Source organism: Lithobates pipiens, unplaced genomic scaffold, assembly GCF_037356315.1.
Source record: "Lithobates pipiens isolate NorthernLeopardFrog02 unplaced genomic scaffold, aLitPip1_a1.2 Scaffold_3, whole genome shotgun sequence".
NCBI classification, from domain to species: Eukaryota; Metazoa; Chordata; class Amphibia; order Anura; family Ranidae; genus Lithobates; species Lithobates pipiens.
Window position 1 is genome coordinate 283,763,178 of NW_027507790.1, and position 20,998 is coordinate 283,784,175.

The window sequence follows — 20,998 nt, forward strand, 5'->3', positions numbered from 1 at the left end:
AAGAATGTATATAAAATAATGCAAAAATAAATACTAATAAAATAATATAAAATGTATTACATTTTTTTTAATTAAATGTATCTTGTTAATATTTTGCTGAGTTGTTGAATCTCATAGTTCTCATAATTAGTCAGGTTGAAAAAAGACACAAGTCCATCCAGTTCAACCACAAATAATAATAATAATATCATACAATCCCATATACACAATTCTATACCACAGTTGATCCAGAGGAAGGTGAAACCCCCAGCAGAGCCAATGATCCAATTTGCTACAGCCGGGGAAGAAATTCCTTCCCGATCCCCGAGAGGCGATCGGATTTTCCCCGGATCTAATGAATTTTGGCGGCTGAGCTAATCGCACATTGGGGGGGATTTCATGGTTAGTCGGGGTGAAAAAAGTCCATCCAGTTCAACCAATAAAAGGGGAAAAAACCTCAGACAATCCCACATACACAATTCATCCCGAGGAAGGCAAAAAAATAAATAAAAAAATGGTAAAAATTAAATCAGCTTCTCCAATGAAGCTTTGAGAATAAAACCTGGAAACTGATTGGTTTGTAACAAATCCCATTATCTGTAGTAGAATTGTGGGTATTTGCTGTCATTAGAGACTGCGGTGAGGTAGGACCCCCCCATTGTATGTCAGGACCCCCATTGTATGTCAGGACCCTCATTGTAACTCAGGACCCCCCCATTGTATGTCAGGACCCCCATTGTATGTCAGGACCCTCATTGTAACTCAGGACCCCCCCCATTGTATGTCAGGACCACCCCCCATTGTACGTCAGGACCCCCCATTGTATGTCAGGACCCCCATTGTAACTCAGGACCCCCCATTGTATGTCAGGACCCCCATTGTATGTCAGGACCCTCATTGTAACTCAGGACCCCCCCATTGTATGTCAGGACCACCCCCCATTGTACGTCAGGACCCCCCATTGTATGTCAGGACCCCCATTGTAACTCAGGACCCCCCCATTGTATGTCAGGACCCCCCACCAGTGTATGTCAGGACCCCCCATTGTATGTCAGGACTCCCCATTGTATGTCAGGGCCCCCCATTGTAGGTTAGGACCCCCCAGTGTATGTCAGGACTCCCCATTGTATTTCAGGACCCCCATTGTATGTCAGGACCCCCCGTGTATGTCAGAGCCCCCACATTGTATGTCAGGACTCCCCATTGTATGTCAGGGCCCCCCCATTGTATGTCAGGACTCCCCATTGTATGTCAGGACCCCCCATTGTATGTCAGGACCCCGGCATTGTATGTCAGGATCCCCCATTGTATGTCAGGGCCCCCATTGTATGTCAGTACCCCCCATTGTATGTCAGGACTCCCCATTGTATGTCAGTACCCCCCATTGTATGTCAGGACTCCCCATTGTATGTCAGGACCCCCCATTGTATGTCAGGACCCCGGCATTGTATGTCAGGACCCCGGCATTGTATGTCAGGATCCCCCATTGTATGTCAGGGCCCCCATTGTATGTCAGTACCCCCCATTGTATGTCAGGACTCCCCATTGTATGTCAGGACCCCCCATTGTATGTCAGGACCCCGGCATTGTATGTCAGGATCCCCCATTGTATGTCAGGGCCCCCATTGTATGTCAGGACCCCCCAGTGTAGGTAAGAACTTCCCATTGTATGTCAGGACGCCCCCCATTTTATGTCAGGACTCCCATTGTATGTCAGGACCCCCCAGTGTATGTCAGGACCCCCCATTGTATGTCAGGACCCCCCCATTGTATGTCAGGACCCCCCATTGTATGTCAGGACCCCCCTTATGTCCCCTGTAATAATGTATTTCTCGGTGTTGTAGGCGGATGTTCCCATCGGTGAGGGTGAAGGTGAAAGGATTGGATCCAGGAAAGCAATATTATATCGCCATGGACATCATCCCTGTGGACTCCAAGAGATACAGGTCTGACCTCTGACCCCATTCCAGCCCCCCTCCCCCATTCCAGCCCCCCCCCCCCATGCTCTGACCTCAATCCTATCATTACCAGGAATGCACAGTGACCCCCATTCTAGCCCCCCTTACTAAACAGACTATCGGTGGGCTGAGGTCCTGATGCCCCTTCCCCCCACGCTATAAAGACAGGTGGAGACCTTTTAACACAGCCCCCTCCTCATATAGCTGAGCCCATGTGGCCCCCATATAGGCAGGCTGAGTCCCCTATACCCGAGCCTAAGCCCTCTGTAGTGCCACATATACCCTGTTTCCCCAAAAATAAGACCTAGCGTGATTGTCGGTGATGGGTGCAATATAAGCCCTACCCCCCAAATAAGCCCTACCCTGTTCCCCCGAAAATAAGCCCCACAAGGACTTTAGGACTTATTTGGGGGATGGGGCTTATATTGCAGCCATCACCGACAATCACGCTAGGTCTTATTTTTGGGGAAACAGGATAGGCACCCCATCCTGACTTCCTAATCCCCCTTCCCATATAGGCAAGATAGACCCCTGCAGCCCCCTACAAATGCACGATGAGCCATTGTCAACCCCTCCCCCACCCCCCATATAGGCAGGCTATACCCCTGTAACCCCCCATATAGCAAAGCTATACCCTGTAACCCCCCCCCCCCCCCATATAGGGAAGCTATAGCCCTGTAACCCCTCATAAAAGAAGGCTATACCCCTGTAACCCCACCCATATAGGCAGGCTGAGTACCTGTGACCCTACCCCTATATATGCAAACTGAGCCTCTGGGGGTATTAATATGAATATTTCCTGTTCTCTCCAGGTACGTCTATCACAGCTCGCAGTGGATGGTTGCCGGGAACACCGACCACTCGTGTATCACCCCCCGACTCTACATTCACCCCGACTCGCCCTGCTCCGGGGAGACCTGGATGAGGCAAATCATCAACTTCGACCGCGTCAAACTCACCAACAACGAGATGGACGACAAAGGACATGTAGGTGTGCGCTTATTCTCAGCCAGAGGTCTGCACCCCAATATAACCATCATACCCCCATAAATACCACCACCAATATAACCATATACACCATACCCATATATCCCATCACCACCATACCCATATAACCCATCTACCCCATATATACCACCATACAACCCAGCATACATATATACCACCATACCCATATAACCCATCATACCCCCATATATATACCACCATACCATATAAACATCATACCCCCATATATACCACCATACCCATATAACCCATCATACCCCCCATAAACCACCATACCCATATAACCCATCTACCCCCATATATACCACCATACCCATATAACCCATCATACCCCCCATATATACCACCATACCCATATAACCCATCATACCCCCAAATATACCACCATACCCATATAACCCATCATACCCCCCATATATACCACCATACCCATATAACCCATCATACCCCCATATATACCACCATACCCATATAACCCATCATACCCCCCCATATATACCACCATACCCATATAACCCATCATACCCCCCATATATACCTCCATACCCATATAACCCATCATACCAAATATACCACATACCCAATAAAAACATCATACCCCCAAATATACCACCTATAAACATATAACCCATCATACCCCAAATATATACCACCATACCCAATATAACCCATCATACACCCCAAATATATACCACCATACCCATATAACCCATCATACCCCCAATATACCACCATACCCAATATAACCCTTTATACCCCCCCAAATATACCACCATACCCAATATAACCCATCATACCCCCCATATATACCACCATAACCAATATAACCCATCATACCCCCAAATATACCACCATACCCAATATAACCCATCATACCCCCAAATATACCACCATACCCAATATAACCCATCATACCCACTAAATATACCACCATACCCAATATAACCCATCATACCCCCCAAATATACCACCGTACCCAATATAACCCATCATACCCCCCAAATATACCACCATACCCAATATAACCCATCATACCCCCCAAATATACCACCATACCCAATATAACCCATCATACCCCCCATATATACCACCATACCCATATAACCCATCATACCCCCCATATATACCACCATACCCAATATTACCCATCATACCCCCCATATATACCACCATACCCAATATAACCCATCATACCCCCCAAATATACCACCATACCCAATATAACCCATCATACCCCCCATATATACCACCATACCCATATACCCATCATACCCCCCATATACCATACCCAATATAACCCATCATACCCCCCATATATACCACCATACCCATAAACCCATCATACCCCCCATATATACCACCATACCCATATAACCCATCATACCCCCCATATATACCACCATACCCAATATAACCCATCATACCCCCCATATATACCACCATACCCATATAACCCATCATACCCCCCATATATACCACCATACCCATATAACCCATCATACCCCCAAATATATACCACCATACCCAATATAAACCATCATACCCCCAAATATACCACCATACCCATATAACCCATCATACCCCCAAATATATACCACCATACCCATATAACCCATCATACCCCCAAATATATACCACCATACCCATATAACCCATCATACCCCCAAATATACCACCATACCCATATAACCCATCATACCCCCAAATATACCACCATACCCAATATAACCCATCATACCCCCCATATATACCACCATACCCAATATAACCCATCATACCCCCCCATATATACCACCATACCCAATATAACCCATCATATCCCCCAAATATACCACCATACCCAATATAACCCATCATACCCACTAAATATACCACCATACCCAATATAACCCATCATACCCCCCAAATATACCACTGTACCCAATATAACCCATCATGCCCCCCAAATATACCACCATACCCAATATAACCCTTCATACCCCCCAAATATATACCACCATACCCAATATAACCCATAATACCCCCCCCATATTTACCACCATACCCATATAACCCATCATACCCCCCATATATACCACCATACCCATATAACCCATCATACCCCCAAATATATACCACCATACCCATATAACCCATCATACCCCCCATATATACCACCATACCCATATACCCATCATACCCCCAAATATATACCACCATACCCAATATAACCCATCATACCCCCCATATATACCACCATACCCATATAACCCATCATACCCCCAAATATACCACCATACCCAATATAAACCATCATACCCCCAAATATACCACCATACCCAATATAAACCATCATACCCCCAAATATATACCACCATACCCATATAACCCATCATACCCCCAAATATACCACCATACCCATATAACCCATCATACCCCCAAATATACCACCATACCCAATATAACCCTTTATACCCCCCAAATATACCACCATACCCAATATAACCCATCATACCCCCCCATATATACCACCATACCCAATATAACTCATCATACCCCCCAAATATACCACCATACCCAATATAACCCATCATACCCCCAAATATACCACCATACCCAATATAACCCATCATACCCCCAAATATATACCACCATACCCAATATAACCCATCATACCCCCAAATATACCACCATACCCAATATAAACCATCATACCCCCAAATATACCACCATACCCAATATAAACCATCATACCCCCAAATATATACCACCATACCCATATAACCCATCATACCCCCAAATATACCACCATACCCATATAACCCATCATACCCCCAAATATACCACCATACCCAATATAACCCATCATACCCCCCCCCCATATATACCACCATACCCAATATAACCCATCATACCCCCCATATATACCACCATACCCAATATAACCCATCATACCCCCAAATATACCACCATACCCAATATAACCCATCATACCCCCCATATATACCACCATACCCATATAACCCATCATACCCCCCATATATACCACCATACCCAATATAACCCATCATACCCACTAAATATACCACCATACCCAATATAACCCATCATACCCCCCCATATATACCACCATACCCAATATAACCCATCATACCCCCAAATATACCACCATACCCAATATAACCCATCATACCCCCCAAATATACCACCATACCCATATAACCCATCATACCCCCCAAATATACCACCATACCCATATAACCCTTCATACCCCCCAAATATACCACCATACCCAATATAACTCATCATACCCATCCCAAAAGTCTTCTTCCCTCCATCACTGGAGGTCTCCATTTATCAGGCTGCCATTCTGATGTCTTCCTGAAAATGCTATTTTCCTGGCTGCCTCTGGCTTCAGTATTCCCAGACACAGCGGACAAGCAAATTCCTGGTCAGTGCCGGACTGAAGCCAGAGGATCAGCATGGCGGCCAGAAATCTGCAGAACAAGTCCCCATTGGTAGTAGAGGCCCCCTATAGGCGGCATTTACACCGGACTGAGCGTCGCCGTCTCGGGTGTCTATCAAGAGTTTTTGTACAATATTTGTAAAGTGTTTTTGAGCTTTGATGTTTTTTTATTGGCCAATAGAAAAAATATCATCTGTTTGATCATTGGTCGCTTTTCCGTCTTTTCATCCACAGTGAATTATTTATTATTATTTATTCATTTATTTTGTTTTACATTTTTCTGTAAAGAGTTCATTCTATGTATTTATTATTTATTTATTTAATGCCCATCAAAGGTTTACTCTCCCCTCCCCTCCCCCTCCTCTCTCTCTCCCCCTCCTCTCTCTCTCCCCCTCCTCTCTCTCTCCCCCTCCTCTCTCTCCTCCTCCTCTCTATCCCCCTCCTCTCTCTCTCCACCCCTCCTCTCTCTCCCCCTCCTCTCTCTCCTCCTCCTCTCTATCCCCCTCCTCTCTCTCTCCACCCCCTCCTCTCTCTCCCCCTCCTCTCTCTCCTCCTCCTCTCTATCCCCCTCCTCTCTCTCTCCACCTCCTCCTCTCTCTCTCCCTCCTCTCTCTCCTCCTCCTCTCTCTCTCTTCCTCTCTCTCCTTCCATCTCAGGAAATGTTACTTTGTATCTCTCCCCTCCCCCCTCCTCTCTCTGCCCCTACTCTCTCACCCCTCCTCTCTCTCTCCCCTCCTTCCTCCTCTCTCTCTCCCCTCCTCTCTCTCTCTCTCTCTCACCCTCCTCTCCCTCCTCTCTCTTGCCCTCCTCTCCCCTCCCCCATCTCTCTCTCCCCCTCCTCTCTCCCCTTCCCCCTCCTCTCCCCTTTCCCACCTCTCTCTGCCCCCTCTCCCTCTCCCCCTCCTCTCTTTCTGCCCCCTCTCTCTCCCTCTACTCTCCCCCTCTCTCTTTCCCCTCCTCTCTCTCCCCCTCCTCTCTCTCTCCCCTCCTCTCTCTCTCCCTCCTCTCTCTCTCCCCCTCCTCTCCCCCCCTCCTATCTGTCTCCCCCTCCTCTCTCTCTCCCCCTCCTCTCTCCCCCCTCTTCTCTCTTCCCCTCCTCTCCCTTCCCCTCCTCTCCCCCTCCTCTCTCTATTCCCATCCTCTCTCTCTTCCCCTTCTCTCTCACCCTCCTCTCTCCCCCCTCTTCTCTCTCTCCCCCTCCTCTCTCCCCCTCCTCCTCTCTCTCCTCCTCCTCTCTCTCCCCCTCCTCTCTCTCCCCCTCCTCTCTCCCCCCTCTTCTCTCTCCCTTCCTCTCTCTCTCCCTTCCTCTCTCTCTTCCCCTCCTCTCTCTCCCCCTCCTCTCTCCCCCCTCTTCTCTCTCCCCCTCCTCTCTCTCTCTCCCTTCCTCTCTCTCTTCCCCTCCTCTCTCTCTGCCCCCTCTCCCCTCTCTCTCCCCCTCCCCTGTCTCCCTCTCTCTCCCCCCTCCTCTCTCCCTCCTCTGCAATTGTTAATACCCCTCCCCGGTGCGGGTAGAACACACCCTCCTCCCACCCAAATCGCAGAGCTGTGATTGGAGCTCATAGGAGATCATGGGACATGTGATCGCTCCCAGCAGCACATATGTGTGACATGTGATTGTGAAGTGATGGTGAGTAGGGAGGAGCCGTGTTCACTTAGAATGCCCAATCACGTGTGAGGAGATGGGACTTATCTAGCACACGATTGGCCGCCCTCCTGTACCCGCCATTCACACAGCCCGGCACTCAGCGTCCCGCAGATCCATTTGGTGCCATCAGCAGAGCGGATCTCATCATCCAATCACATGAGGACTCTGGATGGCGCAGTTTTCCTGCCGCCGCCGCCGCGTGTTTATTTGAGGCGTTGGGAAAAAAACACGGAATTGTCAGAGGAATGAAAAGCGCCTCAGATTGTAGAAACGTTCGTCTCATTCTCTCCGATCGGATCTCAGGGAAAACATACGAGGCTCTGCAAGAAGACTCCCGGGACCCGAGACCCCAAGACTCCGAGACCCCTGAGACTCCGAGACCTCTGAGACCCCCGAGACTCCGAGACGAGACTCCGAGACCTCTGAGACCCCCGAGACTCCGAGACCCCGAGACTCTGAGACCTCCGAGACTCTGAGACCTCCGAGACTCCGAGACCTCCGAGACCTCCGAGACCCCCGAGACTCCGAGAGACCCCCGAGACTCCGAGACCTCTGAGACCCCCGAGACTCCGAGACCTCTGAGACCCCCGAGACTCCGAGACCCCGAGACTCTGAGACCTCCGAGACTCCGAGACCTCTGAGACCCCCGAGACTCCGAGACCCCGAGACTCTGAGACCTCCGAGACTCTGAGACCTCCGAGACTCCGAGTCCCCCGAGACTCCGAGTCCCCCGAGACTCCAAGACCCCCGAGACTCCGAGACCTCCGAGACTCCCGAGATCCAAAGACCCTGAGACCCCCGAGACTCCAAGACCCCGAGACTCCAAGACCCCTGAGACCCCCGAGATCCAAATATCCCGAGACCCCCAAGACTCCAAGACCCGAGACCCCGGAGACTCCAAGACCCCCAACACTTCAAGACCCCCGAGACTCCGAGACCCTGAGACTCTGAGACCCCCGAGACTCCAAGACCCCCGAGACTCCAAGACCCCCGAGACCCTGGGGCACCGAGACCCTTAGACCCCCTGAGATCCAAAGACCCCCGAGATCCAAAGACCCCAGGACCCGAGACTCCGAGGCCCCGAGACCCCCGAGATCCAAAGACCCTGAGACCCCCGAGATCCAAAGACCCTCGAGATCCAAAGACCCCAGGACCCAAGACACCGAGAGCCCGAGATCCAAAGACCCCAGGACCCTGGGACACCGAGACCCAGAGATCCCCGAGACCCAGAGATCCCCGAGATTCAAAGACCCCAGGACCCTGAGATCCAAAGACCCCAGGACCAGAGACCCCGAGACTCCGAGATCCAAAGACTCCAGGAGCCGAGACCCCGAGACTCCGAGATCCAAAGACCCCAGGACCCGAGACTCCAAGATCCAAAGACCCAAGGACCCGAGACCCAGAGACTCAGAGATCCAAAGAGCCCAGGACCCAAGACCCTGAGATTCCAATATCCAAAGACCCCAGGACCCTGGGACACTGAGACCTGGAGACCCCGAGATCCAAAGACCCCAGGACCCTGGGACACCGAGACCACGAGATCCCCGAGACCCACAAGGACCCCTGGACCCGAGACCCCAAGGACTCAGAGACCCCAGGACCCCGAGACCCAAAGACCCCGAAACCCCCGAGATCCCAAAACCCCAGAGACCCCAGGACCCCAAGACACAGAGACCCCGGAGGACCTTGACACCGCCGAGCACCCCGGGACTCCTGAGACCCAAGGACTCAGAGACCCCGAGGCACAAAGACCCCGAAACCCCCGAGATCCCAAGACCCTTGAGACCCTTGGACCCTGAGATTCAAAGACCCCAAGATCCCCGAGGATCCCAAGACACTGAGGACCCCGGAACTCCCTCAAACCCCAGGACACTGAGACCCAAGGACCCTGAGACCCCAGAGACCCTGAGATCCCAGGATCCGAGACTCCGAAACCCTGGGACTCCTGAGACCCCAGGACTCCCAAGACCGTGAGACTCCAGGACCCAAGGACCCCAAGACCCGCGAGACCCCAAGATCTTGAGACCCTAAGACCCCCGAGACCCCATAATCCCGGGACCCCCGAGACCCTGGGACTCCTGAGACCCCCGAGACCTTGAGACCCTCAAGACCCCAAAACCCCCATGACCCCCATGACCCCAAGATCTCGAGACCCCTGAAACCCTCAAGACCCTGAGACCCCAACAACCCCGAGACCTTCTTTCCTATAAGACTTCAATGTAAGTGAATGAGACTTTCTCTGTGTCTGTCAGAGAGTGACGGGAATTCTCTTTGTAGGTCATTCTTCAATCGATGCACAAATACAAACCGCGGGTCCACGTCATCGCCCAGGACGCCACGATCGACCTGTCCCCGATCCAGTCCCTGCCGGCCCAAGGGGTGAGGACCTTCTCCTTCAAGGAGACCGAGTTCACCACGGTGACCGCCTATCAGAACCAGCAGGTGAGCCGCAATCTTCTGTATGTGTGCCGCATCGTCCCAAATCTGTCCTTGTATCAGCTTCCTGTGAGATTCATTAGTGGGCTGCTCCAATCAGCAGGCTGTGGGCGTGGCTAAGAGGTGTAGGAGCTGGCTGTGCTTTGTGGCAGGAGGGTTCTGAATCACAAATCATTCAGCAGGCAAATAATATAATTTAAAATGTCCAGCGTGCTGGAAAGTCCTGGAGCCACAGCGACAGCTGGCAGCCTCTGTGTCACCCCTGAATCTCCTCTGAATCTCTTCTAAATCTCCTCTGAATCTCCTCTGAATCCCCTCTAAATCGGCTCTAAATCTCCTGTGTCTGCTCTGCTTCACCCCTGAATCTCCTCTGAATCTCTTCTAAATCTCCTCTGAATCTCCTCTGAATCCCCTCTAAATCGCCTCTAAATCTCCTGTGTCTGCTCTGCTTCACCCCTGAATCTCCTCTAAATTGCCTCTGAATCTCCACTGCGTCACCCCTGAATCTCCTCTGAATCCCCTCTAAATCACCTCTAAATCTCCTGTGTCTCCTCTGTGTCTCCTCTGAGTCTCCTCTAAATCTCCTCTGTCATCTCTGAATCTCCTCTGCGTCACCCCGAATCTCCTCTAAATCGCCTCTGAATCTCCTCTGCATCACCCCTGTATCTCCTCTGAATCTCCACTGCGTCACCCCTGAATCTCCTCTGAATCCCCTCTAAATCACCTCTAAATCTCCTGTGTCTCCTCTGAATCTCCTCTGCATCACCCCTGAATCTCTTCTATGTCGCCCCTGAATCTCCTCTTTGTCTCCTCTGAGTCCCCTCTGAATCTCCACTGACTCCCCTGTTTGTCTCCCCTGAATCTCCTCTGTGTCTCCTCTAAATCTCCTCTGTATCTCCTCTGCGTCTCCTCTAAATCTCCTGTGTCTCCTCTGAATCTCCTCTGCATCACCCCTGAATCTCTTCTATGTCACCCCTAAATCTCCTCTTTGTCTCCTCTGACTCTCCTGTTTGTCACCTCTGAATCCCCTCTGAATCCCCTCTAAATCTCCTGTGTCTCCTCTGTGTCTCCTCTGTCACCCCTGAATCTCCTCTAAATCGCCTCTGATTCTCCTCTGAATCTCCTCTGAGTCTCCTCTGAATCTCCTCTGAATCCCCTCTAAATCACCTCTAAATCTCCTGTGTCTCCTCTGAATCTCCTCTGCATCACCCCTGAATCTCTGCTATGTCACCCCTGAATCTCCTCTGAATCTCCTGTTTGTCACCTCTGAATCTCCTCTGAATCTCCTCTCCGTAACCTCTGAATCTCCTCTCCGTCACCTCTGAATCTCCTCTGTATCTCCTCTGAGTCTCCTCTGAGTCTCCTCTGTATCTCCTCTGAGGCTCCTCTGAATCTCCTCTGAATCTCCTCTCGTACTGGCCGGGTGCCTCCATAGAGCCGGGATTCCTTCATTTCATTTGTATGGTTTTCCTCCTCAGATAACAAAGCTGAAGATAGACCGCAATCCATTCGCCAAGGGATTCCGGGACCCCGGGAGGAACAGGTGAGTGTCAGCTCTTGTGGTTGCCGGTGCTGTCGGGGGTGGCGGTCGGTGACTCTGTTCATCTTTTATAGAGGAGTGCTGGACGGGCTGCTGGAGAGTTACCCCTGGAGACCGGCGCTGGCCATAGACTTCAAGGCTTTGTCCAGGACAGCGGGTAAGAGAAACGTGTCATAGTGGAGTGATGACATCATCATAGGGGTCTCGGCCAATCACAGAGAGGGGGAGATGGGAGGAAACAATGGTCATTTCTGATTGGTGTATCCAGGAGACGAAGATCTTTTCCAAAAACTTGATTTGGTGCCAAAATGTTGTCTGTGGGCGTGTCTTCACTGGCGGGAAGAAGGGCGAATTTCAGGCGGCTTTCCACCCCGGAACGCCCAATAACAGCCCCGAATTACCCCAATAATGTAAATAATGTATGGTGCGGTACGCACGGAAAAAATGTAAACCGCGCAGCACCGAAAAACGCATAGCAACCCGAGGGCGGCACCACGCGTGGAAAACGGGCAAAACAATGCCAAAAAAATCAGGCGATGGGGAGAAACCGCCAAGGGATCCGAATTCCTTCTACACAGCAAAAAGGGAATTTTTTTAAGTTGTAATTTTTATTGCTGCGGGAAACTGAAAAATTCCTCCGGCTCCGCGCATCACGTTGCGTCACGTTGCGTCACGTTGGATTATTTTTTATGTTGAGTTTTCTTGATATTTCAAGGAACTTCAATCATTGAATTTGTTTTAATAGATGATTATTTATAGCAGATAATGTAGAAGAGACAGGAAGTCGATCGTCCTGATTGATACATTGTAGATTTGCGGGGCGCCGCCCACTTCTGAATGTGACAAGATTTTATTTCTCAGGACGAGTCTATGGAGGTCCCCCCCCCCCCCCCCCCATTCGAGGTCCAAGATTACCTAAAAAACTTACACCTATCAATACCCCCCCAACCTAAGAAGGGGGGAGGGGACCTCAAAAAAATGAACAGTTTGTGCCAACAATAAAGAAGCACAACACACAGAACTAAACTGCGGAAAATACAACGTCACAAATCTATAGTGGTGCCCGACATCCACAGATAGGGACAGCGATGTACAAATAGGCGGAGCCATATAAATACCGCGCCAAAAAAAATATAAGAATAATGAGATAAATCCCAGGAGGACATTTCCTCTGATCATTTATTGTGCTGTGCAATACAAAAAATAAATGTGAATATTTTATTATAATAATAATAATAACACCGCTGAAGACTTATTTCCTTGAAAAAAAATTCACTAAACAGTATTTTAAAAAAAACATAAAAAAAAAACACAGTTGATAATAATAATAATATATCTTGGTCACATTTCATCTGATCAATTGTGCTTTGGGAAACAAAAACAAGACATAATTAATAATAATAATAATAATACTAATAATAATAATAATAATAATAATACTGTTGAACCCTTTTTTCCATGTAAAAACTTAATAAACAGTATTAAAAAAAAACTCTGTTGATAATAATGATATATTCCAGGAGGACCTTTCATCTGATCAATTGTGCTTCGGGAAACAAAAATGAGGCATATAAATATTATTATTATTATTAATAATAATAATAATAACACTGTTGGAACCTTATTACCTTGTAAAACTCAATAAACAGTAATTAAAATAAAAACTTACAAAGTTGATAATAATTATATATCTTGGAAGGACATTTCATCTGATTAATTCTACTTTGGCAAACAAATATGAGACATAAATATTATTATAATTAATAATTTATATAAGTTATAATAATTAGTTATAATTAGTTATAATAATAACAAAAATAACACTGCTGAATCCTTATTTCCTTGTAAAATTTAAAACCGTATTTTAAAAAAATAAAATGAAAAAAATTGCACAGCTGATAAGATGTCCTTCCAAGATTTATTATTATTATCGGCTCATCTGGGCTTTGAGATACAAAAACAAGACATCATTTATAATAATAATATTAAAAACACTGTTGAAGCCTTTTTTCTATGTAAAACTTAATAAACAGTAGATAAAAAAAAACTGTTGGTAATAATGATATATTCCAAGAGGACCTTTTATCTGATCAATTGTGCTTTGGGAAACATAAAAATAATATTTATATGTCTCATTTTTATTTATTATTAATAACAACACTGTTGAAACCTTATTACCTTGTAAAACTCAATAAACAGAAATAAAAATAAAAATGTACATAGTTAATAATAATTATATATTTTGAAAGGACATTTCATCTGATCAATTATGCATTGGCAAACAAATACAAGACATAATTATTATTTCATCATTATTTTTTTATTATTATTATTATTATTGTTATTAATAATAACAATAAGTTATTATATTATTATACTAATTATTTTCACAAAAATAACACTGTTGGAGCCTTATTTCCTTGTAAAATTTGATGAACAGTATTTAAAAAAAACAAAATGAAAAAATAACACAGCTGATAATAATAATATATCTTGCAAGGACATCTTATCTGCTCATCTGGGCTTTGGGATACAAAAACAAGACATAATTATTAATAATAATAATAATAATATTAATAATAATAATAATAATAATAATAATAATGCTGTTGAAGCTTTTTTTTTCCCTTTTAAAACTTAATAAACAGTATTAAAAAAAAATAACTCTGTTGATAATAAAGAAGGACATTTCATCTGATCGATTGTGCTTTGGGATAAAGACATAAATATCATTATTAGTAGTAGTAGCAGGAGTAATATTTGTATTATTATTATTTTTATTATAATTAATAACACTGTTGCAGCTTTAATTCCTTGTAAAACTCAATAAAAAATTTTTTTTGTTTTGTTTTTATAAAACAGCTGATAATAATGATATATTTTGGAATCTCATCTGATCAATTGTGCTTTAGGATACAAAAACAAGACATAAATATTCAAATTACTACTACTAATAATAATAATAAATCTACAGCCTGATCCAGAAAGCCCACCCCGTGTCCATCATACAAAAGGCGCTGGAGACGTGTGTGCTCTTTCAACCTGTTCCAGCATGTCTGTCCCCTATATACAAAACCAGCTCCATAAAGACATGGGGTGACCAGTTTAGACCAGCTCCATAAAGACATGGGGTGACCAGTTTGGACCAGCTCCATAAAGACATGGGGTGACCAGTTTAGACCAGCTCCATAAAGACATGGTGTGACCAGTTTGGATCAGCTCCATAAAGACATGGGGTGACCAGTTTGGACCAGCTCCATAAAGACGTGGGGTGACCAGTTTGGACCAGCTCCATAAAGACATGGGTTGACCAGTTTGGACCAGCTCCATAAAGACATGGGGTGACCAGTGTGGACCAGCTCCATAAAGACATGCGTTGACCAGTTTGGACCAGCTCCATAAAGACATGGGGTGACCAGTTTGGATCAGCTCCATAAAGACATGGGGTGACCAGTGTGGACCAGCTCCATAAAGACATGGGGTGACCAGTGTGGACCAGCTCCATAAAGACATGGGGTGACCAGTTTGGACCAGCTCCATAAAGACATGGGGTGACCAGTTTGGATCAGCTCCATAAAGACGTGGGTTGACCAGTTTGGATCAGCTCCATAAAGACATGGGTTGACCAGTTTGGATCAGCTCCATAAAGACGTGGGTTGACCAGTTTGGACCAGCTCCATAAAGACATGGGGTGACCAGTTTGGACCAGCTCCATAAAGACATGGGGTGACCAGTTTGGACCAGCTCCATAAAGACATGGGGTGACCAGTTTAGACCAGCTCCATAAAGACATGGGGTGACCAGTTTGGACCAGCTCCATAAAGACATGGGGTGACCAGTTTAGACCAGCTCCATAAAGACATGGGGTGACCAGTTTGGACCAGCTCCATAAAGACATGGGGTGACCAGTTTGGACCAGCTTCATAAAGACATGGGGTGACCAGTTTGGACCAGCTCCATAAAGACGTGGGTTGACCAGTTTGGATCAGCTCCATAAAGACATGGGGTGACCAGTTTGGACCAGCTCCATAAAGACATGGGTTGACCAGTTTGGATCAGCTCCATAAAGACGTGGGTTGACCAGTTTGGACCAGCTCCATAAAGACATGGGGTGACCAGTTTGGACCAGCTCCATAAAGACGTGGGGTGACCAGTTTGGACCAGCTCCATAAAGACGTGGGTTGACCAGTTTGGACCAGCTCCATAAAGACGTGGGGTGACCAGTTTGGATCCGCTCCATAAAGACATGGGGTGACCAGTGTGGACCAGCTCCATAAAGACATGGGGTGACCAGTTTGGACCAGCTCCATAAAGACATGGGTTGACCAGTTTGGACCAGCTCCATAAAGACATGGGGTGACCAGTTTGGACCAGCTCCATAAAGACATGGGGTGACCAGTTTGGACCAGCTCCATAAAGACATGCGTTGACCAGTTTGGACCAGCTCCATAAAGACATGGGGTGACCAGTTTGGACCAGCTCCATAAAGACATGGGTTGACCAGTTTGGATCAGCTCCATAAAGACATGGGTGACCAGTTTGGATCAGCTCCATAAAGACATGGGTGACCAGTTTAGACCAGCTCCATAAAGACATGGGTGACCAGTTTGGACCAGCTCCATAAAGACATGGTGTGACCAGTTTGGATCAGCTCCATAAAGACATGGGTTGACCAGTTTGGACCAGCTCCATAAAGACATGGGGTGACCAGTTTGGATCAGCTCCATAAAGACATGGGTGACCAGTTTGGACCAGCTCCATAAAGACATGCGTTGACCAGTTTGGACCAGCTCCATAAAGACATGGGGTGACCAGTTTGGATCAGCTCCATAAAGACATGGGTGACCAGTTTGGACCAACTCCATAAAGACATGGGTGACCAGTTTGGACCAGCTCCATAAAGACATGCGTTGACCAGTTTGGACCAGCTCCATAAAGACATGGGGTGACCAGTTTGGATCAGCTCCATAAAGACATGGGTGACCAGTTTGGACCAGCTCCATAAAGACATGGGTGACCAGTTTGGACCAGCTCCATAAAGACATGGTGTGACCAGTTTGGACCAGCTCCATAAAGACATGCGTTGACCAGTTTGGACCAGCTCCATAAAGACATGCGTTGACCAGTTTGGACCAGCTCCATAAAGACATGGGTGACCAGTTTGGACCAGCTCCATAAAGACATGGTGTGACCAGTTTGGATCAGCTCCATAAAGACATGGGGGGACTAGGTTGGTGTAGAGAAACTTGAGCGTCCAGCACAGAGCCCTGACCTCATCCCTACTGAACACCTTTGGGATGAATTGGAACACAGATTAGGAGCCAGGTCTTTTTTTTTGGTGCGAGAGGCCCCAAGATGTAAGCCAAGTCTTCTCATCCAACATCAGTACCTGACCTCAGAAATGGCACAAATTCCCACAGACACCCTCCAAAATCTTGTGGAAAGTCTTCCAAGAGGCACGAAGGATGGTATATCCAATAAGGGGGCAACTCCATATTATTGGCCCTGGAGGAGGTGGGCAACGTCATATCAATGGATGTAGGGGGGGGGGGGGATAACTCCATATTAATGGACATGGGGGGAGGGGGCAACTTCATAATGAGGGCCATGGGAGGGGGGAAATTCGATGTCCAAGGCTATGGGTTTGGAATGTCTGAAAAGCCCCTATAGTTGTGATGTCACAGGTGGCCATATTCATATATTTTGTATAACAATTTATTTTTTTACCCCAAAGCTTTAAATATCGGTTTCCTTGCGGATGTTGGGATATGGAGACCCTTGTGTGGGGGATGGATCATGCAGCGCACCGCTCACCTCCGTAGAACAGTTTCCCTCACATTGTAACTAATACAAGAAATACCCCCCTATGGTGTAACTATGAGTCGCGTTTCTTGATTATCATCAATGATTTGGAAGGTTCCCGCCATGAAGGGCGGCGTTCTCAGACTGCCAGGGTTGGGGTTGAGGTCGGTGGTGAGGTGAAGTATATATTATATAATTGATTGGTGATAATTCTCTCCTCTCTGTCCCTGCAGGCGGCTCGTCTCCGATCACCTCCAGCGGTGGAGCGCCGTCTCCTCTTCTCTCTCCATCCTCGTCACCCCCGGCCTTCCACCTTCCCGCCGGTAATCTTCCATATCCGGAGAACTGTTTGCAGAATATGAACCTCCCGCTGTGCTATCGGGTCTGTCCCGCCGGCGTCCTGAGGCCGCGCTCCATCCTCTTCCCCACCCAGGATAAGCAGGTCTACGCGGCCGGGCCGCTGCTTCCTCCGCTCCTGCTGGACGTCCCGATCTTCTCTGCGCTCGGCATCGCCAAATCCAACAAACTGGAGAGCGTCCAGACCTTCCCCTCCCCCCCGCCACAGATGATGTACCGACTCCCCGCAACCGCCAACCTTCTCCCCTCCCGGGAAGCCCTCCATTGTTCTTTACATCCTTCCTACGGATTGGTCAACTTCTCAGTCCCTCCCCATTTCCTCGCCACCGCCAACCATTTCAAGATGGCGGACACTATAACCGCGTCACACAGAGATGGCCGACCCAACAGTTCCCGCTGGCCGTCACCGCTCCACCATTGCCTGTAAATCACCACAATTATGTAACATCAGATACTTTGTGATTGGTCTGAATGGACGCGGGTCACCCCCACATGGACCCCAAAACCGTTCCTGATAAACCCGACTTTTCTCTGACCGGCTCCAGAGAGACAATGTACAGTACAAGATGTCCTTCTTCACACGGGTACACCATATCCCCAAAAGTATTGGGACACCAGCCTTTACACACACGATATCCCCAAAAGTATTGGGACGCCTGCCTTTACACACACATGAACTTTAATGACCCCCCCAGTCTTAGTCCGGAGGGTACAATATTGAGTTGGCCCTTTGCAGCTATAACAGCTTCACCTCTTCTGGGAAGGCTGTCCACAAGGTTTAGGAGGGTGTCTATGGGGATGTTTGACCATTCTTCCAGAAGAGCATTTGTAAGGTCAGGGCACTGATGTTGGATGAGAAGGCCTGGCTCACAGTCTCCGCTCTAATTCATCCTAAAGGTGTTTTATGGGTTGAGGTCAGGACTCTGTGCAGGCCAGTCATGTTCCTCCACCCCAAACTTGCTCATCCATGTCTTTATGGACCTTGCTATGTGCACTAATCCAAATCATTTGGAGGAGGGGAGATTATGGTGTGGGGGAGGGGGGATTATGGTGGGGGGGATTATGGTGTGTGTGGTGGGGGAGGGGGTATTATGGTGTGGGAGAGGGGGATTATGGAGTGGGGGAGGGGGATTATGGTGTCGGAGGGGATGGAGGGGGGATTATGGAGTGGGGGGATTATGGAGTGGGGGAGGGGGGATTATGATGTGGGAGAGGGGGATTATGGAGTGGGGGAGGGGGATTATGGTGTCGGAGGGGATGGAGGGGGGATTATGGAGTGGGGGGAGGGGGGATTATGGTGTCAGAGGGGGGATTATGGAGTGGGGGGAGGGGGGATTATGAAGTGGGGGGAGGGGGGATTATGGTGTCAGAGGGGGGATTATGGAGTGGGGGGAGGGGGGATTATGGAGTGGGGGAGGGGGGATTGTGGGGGATGGGGGATTATGGTGTGGGGGTTGCTTTTCAGAGGTTGGGTTTGGCCCCTTAGTTCCAGTGAAGGGAACTCTTAAGGCGTCAGCATACCAAGACATTTTGGACAATTTCATGCTCCCAACTTTGTGGGAACAGTTTGGGGACGGCCTCTTCCTGTTCCAACATGATTGCTCACCAGCGCACAAAGCAAGGTCCATAAAGACATGGATGAGCGAGTTTGGAGTGGAGGTACTTGACTGTCCTGCACAGAGTCCTTACCTCAACCCCATAGAACACCTTTAGGATGAATTAGAGCGGAGACTGCGAGGTAGGCCTTCTCATCCAACATCAGTGCCTGACCTTACAAATGCTCTTCTGGAAGAATGGTCAAACATTCCCATAGACACCCTCCTAAACCTTGTGGACGGCCTTCCCAGAAGAGGTGAAGCTGTTATATCTGCAAAGGGCGGAGCCAACTCAATATTGAACCCTCCGGACTGAGACTGGGGGGGTCATTAAAGTTCATGTAAAGGTAGGTGTCCCAATACTTTTGGTGATATGATGTATCTCCATATGTGGTCAGAATTCTGCAAATTACTGACAGGCCGGACGCAGACAGGAGGATTAATTGTGTGATCTGATACAATCCTGACCGTTGGAAGTAATTATCACCGGATCGGCACCACTGAAGCCGACAACCAGGCTCCTCCTTCCACAAGAACAGGGAGGGAGTCGGGGGGCTCACTGGGGCCAATCAGATCCCTCAGGAGTCATGTGATGAGTTCTTTGTAGGGGAAGGTGACACCGTCTCTGATTCGTCCCGATGTTCCTTTTCTTCACTCCACCCATAATTGTTACTCCGCCCACAATGGAAAACACTCGCCGCCTCCCCCTACTGGCGGAACGTCTGGTGGTGCAGCAACAAAGGGCCCCTTTACTGTCCTTCAGAGGAAAAAGAGGGGGCGCCTCCCCAACCAAAGAGAGCCTCGGGGGTAACAGAAGGAGAAGAACACAGGAAAGTCATAAAATATCAGTGGCGGCCACCCGAAGAGCGGGTCCAACTCTGGAGGGGGGGAGGGGCACCAACTAAGTGTAGTATTGAAAAGGATTTAAATACGGCGAGGTAAAAGAAACGCTCAGAAGATGAAGGGTTAAACGGTGCCCATAGTGAGGTCCTCTGCCCGGGGTGTAGCCCCGTCCTACAGGCTTCGTCCTCCTCGCCCGCAGTGCATGGAAGGAGGCGGGTCTCTCACAGGCCCGGGGCGGAAGTGACGTCACCGGAGGATCGGAAGCCCCGCCTCCGGGCAGAGGACCTCATTATGGGCAACGTTTAACCCTTCATCTTCTGAGTGTTTCTTTTACCTCGCGGTATTTAACTCCTATTTTACTCCTACACTTAGTTGGCGCCCCTCCTCCTT

The 20,998-nt window shown here is 48.2% G+C and overlaps 1 protein-coding gene across 1 annotated transcript in view; it reads left to right on the top strand.

Annotated features, from left to right (window-relative positions):
- TBX22 (T-box transcription factor 22) overlaps window positions 1-18,892 on the top strand; it is a 28,775-nt gene extending 9,883 nt beyond the window's left edge. The window contains exons 3-8 of the mRNA XM_077463237.1: window positions 1,824-1,925; window positions 2,750-2,924; window positions 10,313-10,477; window positions 11,950-12,014; window positions 12,086-12,168; window positions 18,047-18,892. Of these exons, the coding sequence (XP_077319363.1) occupies window positions 1,824-1,925; window positions 2,750-2,924; window positions 10,313-10,477; window positions 11,950-12,014; window positions 12,086-12,168; window positions 18,047-18,597 (1,141 nt within the window). The 3' untranslated portion in view covers window positions 18,598-18,892. The remainder of the gene's footprint in view (window positions 1-1,823; window positions 1,926-2,749; window positions 2,925-10,312; window positions 10,478-11,949; window positions 12,015-12,085; window positions 12,169-18,046) is intronic.
- Window positions 18,893-20,998: the final 2,106 nt, after the last annotated feature.